Raw genomic sequence first — 12,018 nt, forward strand, 5'->3', positions numbered from 1 at the left:
GGATGGATGGATGGATGGATGGATGGATGGATGGATGGATGGATGGATGGATGGATGGATGGATGGATGGATGGATGGATGGATCTTCCTACCTTTCCCTCATTGATGTAAACATGCACCCTCCCTTCTTCCCTGGAGGTCCCTGTTGCCATGGGGGCTCCAACCAGCAGGTCTGACAAACCATCAGCGTTCAGATCCACCACACAAACACTGGAGCCGAAATAAGATCCGAGCTGGAAAGAGACTAATCTTTTAGATAAATGAAAGCATTGCTGTCACTAAAGGTTTTAAAATGTTAAAAGGAAAAAGTCTCACTTCTTTTCCTGTAACGGATGAAACCATTTCCATCATGTTATTGTTGCCTATTGAGAAGATGAAGACCTGAAATGTGTAAACACACATTGACTGCATTTAACCATCAATACTGCTGACAATATCAATAAAACCGAACTTAATCAGTGACACAAACAATAAAAGATGGAATTAGGGTTAAATCCTTGAGGTAAAGCTGTAGATATAAATTTCCTGTGGTCCTACCTTGCCCTTCTGACTGAACTGCGGAGCTCCACCCACCACCTCCATAGATGAGGGACTCAGGAAGTGACCAGCTCCAACAGCGTAACCTGAAGCACCAGGAAACGTTATTGTTAATGCAATGTTCACTAAAGTCTGAGAACAGACTGAGCGTTTGTATTCATAGCCGAATGGGGATATAACACCTGTTTAATTTAATCAAGGACAACATGTAGTTACTTTAAAATTATCATTTAGAGGTTTTAATTGCAATAACCAGTTCAGCAACACCACTGTGGTATAGATTTATTTTAAGGTCTGTTAAATGATCTCAAGTTTTGTTTTTGAAGCTTGTAAAGGAAGGAAATGAAGTGGTGCAAACCAACTCTTTAAAGCTAGCTGCCTTCCACTGCTGCTGCAGCCTCCCCACCCCCACCCACATCCTTCCAGGCGGTGAAACAGTTTCATTACCTTCCACAGTTTGATAAGTTGACTTCGGTGTTGAGAGCCACAAGGTTAAACCCCATGCTAAATATCTTCTGTTTTTGGTGTGCACTTGCTAAATATTTTAGTCATCTTCAGAAGGTTCATTCATTTTCAAACCCACACTGAAACCTACAGTGGGTGTATAATTGTGGATCTGTGTTGTGTTTGTGAATAAATCCTACAATGTAGGTTTGTTTGATCTGAGTAAAAGGCCCCGTTGCAACAATTAGCATAATCCCTCCTTTGTTGTATCGCTGGATAAAGAGATGGTTATGATGCAACAGCTGTGATGAGATAACAAGGCCTCCTACCTAACATTGCAGAAGATGTTTCACCAATTCTAAGTTTCGAAAATGACTTAGACATAAAGTGAAATATACAAAATGTCTTATAAAAATGTCTAAAAAGGCTTGAAGTTATTAAATATCAGACTTTAACTCTAAAGTTACATTTTAAACTTCAGACAAAGTGAACTGGACACTTTAATGTGACATAAGGTGGATAAATTGTAATATTTGTCAGATTTTAAAATAACGTTTCAGCAGATGTTAAACATGCTTTTATTTAAGCCGACCTTTCCATATGAAAAAGCTTTTTGTTTTTTTAATCCAATGTAATATTCAATTCAGAAGAAAATGTTCATTAACTGTAAGCTGGAAATTACCATTTTTTACAGAGATACAGATTATCTAGATTCATTTGTTTAGCGAATAAAGTTGATAAAATAAATAAACTTCTCTTTAATATTAACATTTTGTGGACATTGCTGTATATTGTCTAAAAAACTAAAAAACAGATTTATTAGAATGAAAAAAAAAACTACCACAGCCCAGTTTGTGAAGTCCTTCCTCTGGTGATTCAGGGATGGATATTTACTCTTTGCGTTCCCCAAAGAAAGCCCTCTTGATTTTCATTGTTTTGGCAAACGCACGACCACTGGAGCTATTTTTAACTGCACCCACCCAGATAAAAACACAGTTCCATCTGAAGAAGTGTAATCCCAGATAATGAAACTGCCAAAAAATGTTTGTGGTTTAATCAGAATCAGTATAATCAAGCACTGCTTGATAGTTGGTGAATGCGTTGGAGCGACACACCCTGGCTTTAATTGATAGTTTTACACCTCTGTACTAATGATTAATAATATATTTTTTATAATTCTGGAAACAAATACATTCCTGTTCTGTTGAATCTTATAAGTATAAGTTTTACAATGTGTAAGAAAACATTTGCATGTTTATTCAGTCAATATTTAATACAGCTAGGACAATATATTGTTAAAATATGATGACATACTATTTTTCTAAACTTAGCATATTGTGAAAATATATTTAACTCTTTATGTTATGGACAGATCCGCTTGATACATTGATTTGTAAGCAAATGGCTGCTTATCAATTAATCATTAGTTGATCAATAAGATCAATGAGATAAATCTACTTTAGATTAATTCATTAATAAGTGATTTAGATCCCTAATCTATATACTTAAAAACTCAAAGTATTTTCGTATTTGAACTCAACTTTGGATGCGTTACTCTTTTCTGAAACATTTCATGTGAAAATCATCAACATTTACTATTAAAACAATCAGTTGTCACATCTTGAGAACAGATATGAGTTGGAAAACAGTGAAGTCCATACCCCAGAAGGAGCTGTGACTCTCAGCACCTATATATACATCTTTATTCACATCTTGCAAAGAAAAATTAACTTTTGGTTTAATAACCCAACATGCAAGACATCAGTAGATGATGGATTTCTACATTTCAAGCTTATTATGCAGAACTCTCACTTCAGATACTTTAAGTGTAGAAAAAGTATTTTAAAAAGCCATTATGAGTCAGCCAATGACAAGTAATGTACAATAGATCTTATGTCCTTGCATATTTTTTCACGTTGACACAATAAGTGACAAGACAACAAACCCGCTTCTTTAACACTGTTAAACACTTAAATGTGAAAAGACATGTTACTTTCTGTGTATGGCAGTTTAGAGACGACCTGTTTGCAACAGATGTCAGTTTCTATGTCTACATGTATTACGTGCTGCCAAAAGTGGAGGTAAAAAACCTGCTTTGCAGAGAATCAGCTTTGCAAAACAAATGTCCTTGCATGTAAGTCATACTATCTAAATAGTTGAGTTTAGTTGAGAACATCACACCTTTCAGACATACATTCTGAGAGGGGAAATGTACCTTTATGGTAAACTACCCATTTTGTCTATGATTTTGTTAAATGTCTGCTTATGACAAATGGATGAGAAGGTAATATATTGTGTGCTAGAAGCTAAAATGATGCCTGCGTCATGCAAATATGGGCGTTTTGAATATGAAGATAAGAAGAAGGAGTATCTGTGTGAGAGTGGCATGGAAGGAAAAGATGAAACCTCCTTTCTTCATCTGTAAATTAGTATTTGAAAAGTCAAATGAAACATGGCATAGCTCAGTGAAAAATAAATAAGATGCAGTATATCCTCTTACTTTATGAATGTTTCTAACATTTGTAGAAACACATAGGGTGTGATCTTCAAAGATTTTCTTGTATAAAAACACAACCTTGTAGAATGAGCAAAGCTGATCTACAAACCAGCTAAAAATCAAACTGCATGTCTGAAATAAGCTAAACAGCAAGCGCAAACAGTATATAGTGACTAATATAAAGTGCGTATGTTGTGATACATTCTTCAGCAATAGCCCTTAACCACAACATGGAAATAACTGTTGAACAATATTAATAGGGAAAACGACGCATCCATAGAGAGATTAATGCAGCTAAACGGAAACAGAAAACACTATGACTGAAATAAAGTGTAACTCACCCCAAAGTATATATCTTTAGTTTGATAAACTGTTTAAATCTGAATCTATGGGGGGCTATTTTAATGTTAATGTTGTGCCTTTTTTTTTTTTTTTTACATTTTGCTCAAGCATGTTCGGTTGTGCATCATTTGTCTCAAAAGCATCCTAGTGCTGCTCAGTGTGTTGAATAGTGGCTATTGCAGTTGAGTTTTCCTGTTGGTTCAAATGGTGTGTGCTGGTACATGCTTTCTTCATAATAGCCCCAGGTTTGTGTATAAATAAAATTCAGACACTCCATAGTGAGCCATCCTGTCCTATGCTGCCTTGGCACCATCACCTGTGGGCATCACTAGTTCAGCGCCTACAGGCAAGCAGCTCAAACTAAAAACGTTCTACTAAACAAGTTCCCATGAATAAAATGCAGTGACATTAAAGCCCAGTTAAAGCACTTTAACCATGCAAAAGTTTGATTTTGTGGTGAATTACGCTTTAGGTAGAAAATGGAGATAAATACAATGGTTAAGAGATTAAATCTGACATAGGTGGCTTCTCTCACTAATCTCTGAAGGGGGTCAGAGGGGGGAGTTGAATAATGTATTGTTATGTTTGTCAATCATATTACTAAGTCCGTATTTAAGTCCTATTCTGTTATATGTTTCATCATTATCATAATTCTTACCTTCAGCTCAAAGTTTGTTTTTATAAATCACAATATTTGCAGGAAAATGGCATATGAAAGTTTCCAACCCTGTTTTTTTTTTTTGCATAAGGAGGATTTATAAATAAGACCTCAGGCCAATTGATGCTAAACTTCAAAAAGCGTCATGGTTTTTTTAAGAGCTTTAAATATATTTTGCTATATCATGCGGAACAGAAAATGCACATAGCATTTTGTATAAAACTTATTCATAAAAAAAAAAAATTCCTTTTTGTTCCCAAAAGTGCTGTAATGAAACTGAACCAAATGCAAATGATTACAATAAAGATACACCAGACTTTGCAATATATCCCCCAAAAATCATAACTGTATCTGAATTTTTTATGGCGTTACTACTCCTTAAAATTGTAAAGATATTAATAAAAGTGCATGCGTCAGAGCACCATGATCCTAATGGTTAAATTCCTGAAATAAATTAAGGTTTACAGAGGCTGTTCAGGATAATTAACAGAATAAAGTTTTACCGAGGTAGCTTCCAAAGCTGACAGCTCCTGTTTCGTCATCAAGATAAACTGACATCGCTCCTGAGGAGGTGTTGTAGGCCAGAACTGAGCCCGTCCAATAAGAAGTTCCTGGTGCTCCCATGATGATCAGATCCTGAGAGAGAAGAATTCTCTGAGTTATCCTTGAATGAAAAACTCAAGATTCGTTGCATATATTAAAATTCAAATTACTGTAGGTTGTAAAAACCAAAAACTTTCCTATAAAGTTCTGTACTTTTAGATTGCTTCTACCTTCTCCTCATTTCAAAGCCACTTTAAAGAACAAGCTGCAAAGACAAGTGAACAACAACGCTTTTCTTTACTTATTAACGTTGTTATTGAGTGAGTTTCACCAAAATGAATTATTTCCAAGATCATTTAGACTGTGAGAGAGGGCAAGTCTGAATGGAGTTAATCTGTTATATCATTTTGAGATTTTAAACCCCCTTAGAGAAAGATTTAAAGATGATAGCAGCTTTTTTTAACTCAGATAAAAAAATCAGCTACAGAATCCTGATTATTGCATCACTAAATATTACTGGAATGTTGCAGGAAACATGAAGGATTTTAGAGAACATGTCCCCTGTGTGTTACTGACCTGTGTCATGACGTTGGAAATACCCGCCTGACATGATCCATAATATTCACCGAATTTCCTCTGATGGTCTGTGATTGATAGAAAGAGGTGCTGAGAGGTGAAGGGGAGCAAATAATAGCTGAAAGTATTATCTTTATCGTTGAACAGCTGCTAATTTCACACAGACAAGGTTATAACAGACCACACGTGAACCCCACAGCTATTGATAAAACACCTGCATGTCACTGTGTTTATATACCTTTGTAGCAAGGAATGAGGTACCCGGAGAAACTCAGGTCACTTGTATATTGATAACAGACCCCATTAGGGAGCTTGTTGTTCTGGCTGTCTTTCCTTGAGTAGAACACGTTCTTCCAGCGGTGAGCACATGCCTGACACACATACACACACACACACAAAGCATAAAACAAACAACATGTGACAACAAAGCTATTAGTCACACACTGACATCAGTGTGCTGTTATTTCTCCAGTGTCACATTTATTGATCTTTTAATTGAGCAACAAAATGATGAGACAGTCGAGACTTTTCTTTGATCGCACCACTGTCAGCTAATGAATGCCTTTGTGGTTTTAAAATTTAGCAATCCGTTCTCCAGTTGTTCCATACTGCTATTTAGAACAATGCAACTGGTTCTGCTGAAGGCTTAGAAACACTGTATCAGGAGGAAACAATTATTAAGAGAGATTCCTGATTCACCACTAATTGTTTCCACATTAAAGCTTTCTTTTTTTTGGATTCTTTAAATAAATGAATGTTGCTTATTTTAGTTTGGGGGTACTTTTAGAGGTGTTACTGTTACTTGAAAGGTCCTAAAAAGAACAGTTGATGTTGCCAAACATGGTCAACATCTAGTCTGTGCGTTGAGACATTCTTTGGTTACTTAATGGCTTGGACAAAGACTTGAGAAAATACCAACACTTGTTACTTTTGTTAGTTTTAACAGCCCTGGCAGTTGTTGCAATGATATTAACAGTTTAAAAGAGAACAGAATAATATATTATATTATAATATTAATCATATTATTATATTATATTATCAGTTAATCAGGAGGTAAATGTAAAAATCGTTACTATAATAATTTCCTGTGGTATACAGGTTGTTTAATATGTGTGTGGAAGCACAGAAGTATAAAAAATGATTTAACAGGAAGCTCTTTTCTACAGTATCCTAGGATTTTTTTTTAGGTTAATTTAGGCTGCAAAAGGGTAAGAGAGAGCAAGACTGTCAGTAAATGACTGAAGATTTACTGATGTACATTAACAATAAAAACTTTCCTCTATCATTTAGAACATTGAGTCTCTGTCTCGAAAATACTGGGAATAAAATATTCCATTATATCATCAGTAAAGTGGAGAAAGAGTCATAAACAGCCAGTATGGGCAGCAGCTATGGAAGAGATGAGGCATTACCAGGATGAGTCCACCATTTTCACTGGATTGTCTTGACAAACTGACGCCAAGCCACTGGTGATCACTCTCAGCTTCACACGTTTTACCACAGCTTGTAACATCTGGACACAAAGAGAGATGGTTTGGTGATGACATTCCTGCTGTTTTATATGTCATTTCCTGCAAGATGACATGTTTCAAATCCCTTTAAATAGAACTGAACTCCATGTTTCTACTGCATTTGCACCATATTCTTCTGACCACTGCTGCACTTTATAAATGGAAATGTTCATTTCACTGCTGTAAGCTGCTCATTCACTGTTGAAAAACTGTATGCATTTACATTTCGTTTTGTATGCACTCTGTGTATGTCTTCAAATGTTAATTTATGTATTCTGATTTTGTCAAGTAACAGTTGCAGAATTCAGTGGGTTTTATTAGTTTCAAGAGAGAAACCATCATCCAAGACCAGTAAGCTATGTGAAGCCATATCTTTCTCATGATGCTCTTAAAAGGGTTCTTTAGGCTTCTATCTTAATAGAGGAGAAAAAACTTAAAGACTATAGTGGATGACAATTTTATATTATTAAATGGCAAACAAACACTGACCAGCAGGCATAGGGTAGCATGTGCGCCTCTCAGCTGTGATGCTGCAGCGATAAACTGCTCCTGGAGACTGAACCTGCGAACTGGAGGAATTAGCCACTGGAGCACCGACCACCAGCCTGAATGAAAAGAGAAGGACAGGATTTGTATGGGTATTTTATTGTGTGAATAGAGAGCTGTGTGCGATGAATCAAAGGTCTTTTCTTTATTGCCAAGAACAGACTAATTAGTGTGTATAAAGACAGAAGCAGGACACACAGACTTCTTTACAGGAAGCTGACCTATAATGATCATTAAAGTAATTACTATAGGAGTCTAATACATGGAGAAACAGCAAACTACTGTTTTAAATGAGAGCATGAACAGATACTGTTAGCATCTATTAATGCTTATTAATGATTTTTAAATATCAACCAAATATCAAGAGCAAATAAAAATCTGTATATTGCAAGCATTGCATTGCACAAAAATGATCTAAAAATAAATTCGAGATTAAAGATATCATAAGTGGATACGTAAAGGGTAGATAAACTGAGGATCAGCTGGCCTGCAGAGAGGCCAAATAAGAATTTAGAAAATGTAAAATATTTTACAGGTGGAGCAAGAGCCATACCCTAATGAAAAAAGCTCTATGCTAATACAATGAAGTTAAATATTGGATCACCAGTTCAATTACAACTATGGAGCATTAATGGCAGATTAAGAACATAAACATAGTTTAAAGCAGACCATTTGTGAGAGTAGTGGCGATGCAGCAGCACTGAGTATCCAAACATTGAGGAGCTGGGGCCTTTGAACACCAGACTGTGCTCCAGATCCAGATTGTAAGCTGCAGCAGGACAGACCAGAACCAGAACCAAGCAAAAGAAGAATCCCACGCAGCCCCCTGATGGCTTCATGTTAGCAGACTACCTGCAGGACAAAAATAGAAGATGATCGGTTCAATTAGATGCTTGAAACTTGCCAAACTTTACAAAAACAACTAGAAGGAGTTCATGTTGTACCCTGATTATATCATCCTGTCCTACTTCCATTTTTACCCATTTACGAAACCATAGTCAGTTTATCCGTTTTTCTCATTAAGCATTTTTATGAAAATACCGAAGAACATGAAAATTAGCATTCATGTTTGGCAAAATATCTTCATCTAATCTGATTCTGAAGCCTGGTGGGCCATTTTATTTTGTTATATGAAACATCATGACTGCTGGATGAAGCCATAACTTTCAGCGACTGTCCAGCTCTTACATTATATTGATCGGAATCACAACAGAATATTTCCTTAGAGTAGGCCATGAATAGAGCACAGCAAATTAGTTTAAATCATTAGTTATAACAGTGGGTGCCAAACGTTCATCTGGCAGCTAAAATATTTGCATGAAGTGTCCATTAGATTAATGCTTCCTTTTATACTCTAAGAAGTTAAATACAAAGTGACTGAAAACACAAAAGTTTGAAGAAGCGGACACCCGTTACAAACCATGTAAACATTAAATTTAGAGATTTATGTTTTTACTTCTATTTTACACACTATATAGGGTCTTTTTTTAGAATAATATGAGGTTTAAACATTCCATAATATTATTGCATGGTTTAAAAGCTGCAAAGAGGACAGATTAAACTTTAATGTAAACATCTTTTAGTTATTACATTGGAGACGGTTAAGGAAGAGGAATGAACCTACAGCTATATAATGAGGTAAACACAGGACACAACTGTTTAGCTTGTTAAACAGCGTATATATAGTGTGATTAATCTTTCTGTAATTGAGGTATTGGATTGAGGCACAGTTTTTTTTGGAAAATACTCAAGATCCGCCTTAGTGGCAAGGCATCCAGGAGGTCAGTGCAATCCCTGCATGACCGGGATCATCTGATGTGAAAAGGAACCTCCAACAGAAGGAGGAAATAAGAGAGGGAGGTTGGAAGGAGCTGTGGTTAACTCCCACCTCTTAAACCTGCTGCTGTGGACAGGGCTGTTCCCACACGGTTCAGCCTGGGGCTCATCTACTGTGTCCCTCACTAAAACATTTAACCCAAAATTCAAGTAAATGTGCTCAACTCTTTTAAAATAACCATTTTAAAACCAATTTATGATCAAACATTCATATTTAATTAGCAGAATAAAAGTATCAACTTCACAAGCTCTTTATGAAGTCTAAATAGTTTGATGTCTCCTACATGTAGACAGAGGGATGGTTCTACATAAAAAAAAAATTTGTTTAAAGCCATAAGGTCGCAAAATGCTGAACTGTCATTATAATCAACCTCATTCTTAGCTACTCTAATTTAGTTTTAAACTTCAAAAATCAAATTAAGAATGTGAAAAATCTTAAAGCTTTTTTTTCTGTGCTCCAACTAAAAACCATTGTTTAGGGTTAGAAACATGGAAAAAAAAAAACCTGTTCTATCTAAATAATGAATATTTAGTACATCTGGGTTTTTTTTTTTCCTTCAAATAAACTAGAATTGTGCGGAAAACTACTTAAAGAAAAGCAAAAAGAAAAATGTTCTCGGTTCCAATTCTAATAAAAAAGTACAAAATACAATAATTATTAAAGACATTAACTGAATACATACCAGAGGCTTTCCCGGGTGAAAAAACGTTTATTCCGGGTCAGAATGAGTCTTTAGAGTCAAACTGTTTCTTCAATGAGATTCCATCAAACTCCTCCTGTCCGCTGCTCTGACTTGTAGGTGAAATATCCTGTTACTCCTCCCGGCTGCGCACAAAAATAGCCACACAAAAAAAAAAATACTTTACTTATTTAACACAAATAAATAGTTACTGAGAAGAAACCAGTCAGAGCAGAGTTTAAATGAGACTAAGAGCTGTCTGAGAGCCTTTCCTCTCTGTCTCCATGTGTGTAACGGTGCTTCCTGCGGCACCCGCCCAACCAGCGAGACGGGGACAGCGCGCGCCTGTGGGGTTGGATGTTGGGGAGCGCGCGCGTCTAACGGTGTTTCCTCTGTGCTTATCCTCCTAGTAGTGTTAATTGGGGGACTTTTAATCCCATTTTACCGTCTGAACGCTTAAGCAGGCCTATTTAACCGATACAAGACAGAGTGGGAAACAACAAACACGTCTGGTTTACACTCAGTGGAATTTTTTTTTTACTCTTAATTTGGTAAAAAGTTACAAAACATATATAAAAGTAAAGCTGCTTATTTTTAGTCGTGCGGTTTTTTACTTCACGGGGAAGCCCATCAACATGTTCACTCTTGCATAAATTAATCAAATGACTAATTTAAATGTGAAACTATTAAACTTTTAGTCCAGAGTGAGCTCAAGTGGTGATAGTCATAAAAAGAGGAGCCTCAAATCAAGTTCCTCTTAAAAGTTGAACTGTATAACTTAAGGTCAGCTTAAATAAAATGCATTCCTAAAAGAATGTCTAAAATGCTTTGCAAGCTCAATTTTATATCTGCTGCAAAATTTTACTGAAAAAACTGATTTAAAGTAGACATACCAGCTTACGTAGGGAATTTTGAAAGTTATTAATGAACAGATACTGACTTAAGAGAAAATGTTAGGTAGTCAACAGGAAAATTATTTCTGTTTTTGCAACATGAAGTTATAGTTTTAAATATTAATGAATTGTATCAATTGTTAAGATTAAGTGCTGTCAACAACAATAAGAAACCATGTATATTACAGTTGCTAAGGCTGTGTTTTGTATCAACAAATACAGAGTGTAACATAAGCAATGAATGTGTATTTCATTTTTCTAGTCATACTGTTAAAAACGCTTGTCACATGCAAACAGTCACACTCACAACATTCACACATGCATACAGAGATATGCATATCGATAAGCATTTCGGAGATAAGTGCCATGCCTAACCACAAAAATACTTTTTGGCAGTTAAACTCACAGTTATTTCTCTTTCCAGATGTCTTCTAATCTTGCGACTATGTGTCACAAGACGTGTTTTGATGTATAAACTTCGAAATTTCTGGACCATCCTGGGCTAATTTTTTTTAATCATTAATATGATAATACTGAAAAATCCGCAAATTGCTCAAACTGACACCAATCTGATTAACTTTCAGCATTCAGAGGTCCCCTGTCAGTAAATCTTTGTCAGGGCAGACAGAGCAGCTGCATAGCTTAGCATTAGAAGAATTTATATTAGGTTGTTCCACTGTCTTGTGGAAGAATTGCAAAATAACAAATATTATCTCATAGGTAAGACTAGTTTAGCTGGAGATCAATTGAAACTGCATGTTAGTGTAAAAAGTTTATGAATGCATTTTTTTTTTTTGGAGTTTTTACAGCACTAGTGGCATTTTTTTTATGAACAGTATGCTGAAAGTAAAGGTGGTATGATAGAAGGGAAGAGACATGCTTGAAAAGATCACAAGCCAGATTCAAACCCCGTTCGCCCGCGTCGTGGACTAAGTCCTCCATACGTGGGTCGTAT

The 12,018-nt window shown here is 35.8% G+C and overlaps 1 protein-coding gene across 1 annotated transcript in view; it reads right to left on the minus strand.

The window, feature by feature from the left end:
- The window catches only part of itga4 (integrin subunit alpha 4), a 19,687-nt gene extending 11,186 nt beyond the window's left edge, over positions 1-8,501 (minus strand). Inside the window, exons 1-9 of the mRNA XM_015400249.1 lie at positions 8,324-8,501; positions 7,598-7,713; positions 7,010-7,110; positions 5,836-5,968; positions 5,598-5,665; positions 4,982-5,114; positions 538-623; positions 316-381; positions 93-233 (exon numbers count right to left, since the gene is read on the minus strand). Of these exons, the coding sequence (XP_015255735.1) occupies positions 93-233; positions 316-381; positions 538-623; positions 4,982-5,114; positions 5,598-5,665; positions 5,836-5,968; positions 7,010-7,110; positions 7,598-7,713; positions 8,324-8,493 (1,014 nt within the window). The 5' untranslated portion in view covers positions 8,494-8,501. The remainder of the gene's footprint in view (positions 1-92; positions 234-315; positions 382-537; positions 624-4,981; positions 5,115-5,597; positions 5,666-5,835; positions 5,969-7,009; positions 7,111-7,597; positions 7,714-8,323) is intronic.
- Between the last annotated feature and the right edge of the window lie 3,517 nt (positions 8,502-12,018).

This window comes from Cyprinodon variegatus, unplaced genomic scaffold (assembly GCF_000732505.1).
Source record: "Cyprinodon variegatus isolate N-32 unplaced genomic scaffold, C_variegatus-1.0 Scaffold1088, whole genome shotgun sequence".
NCBI classification, from domain to species: Eukaryota; Metazoa; Chordata; class Actinopteri; order Cyprinodontiformes; family Cyprinodontidae; genus Cyprinodon; species Cyprinodon variegatus.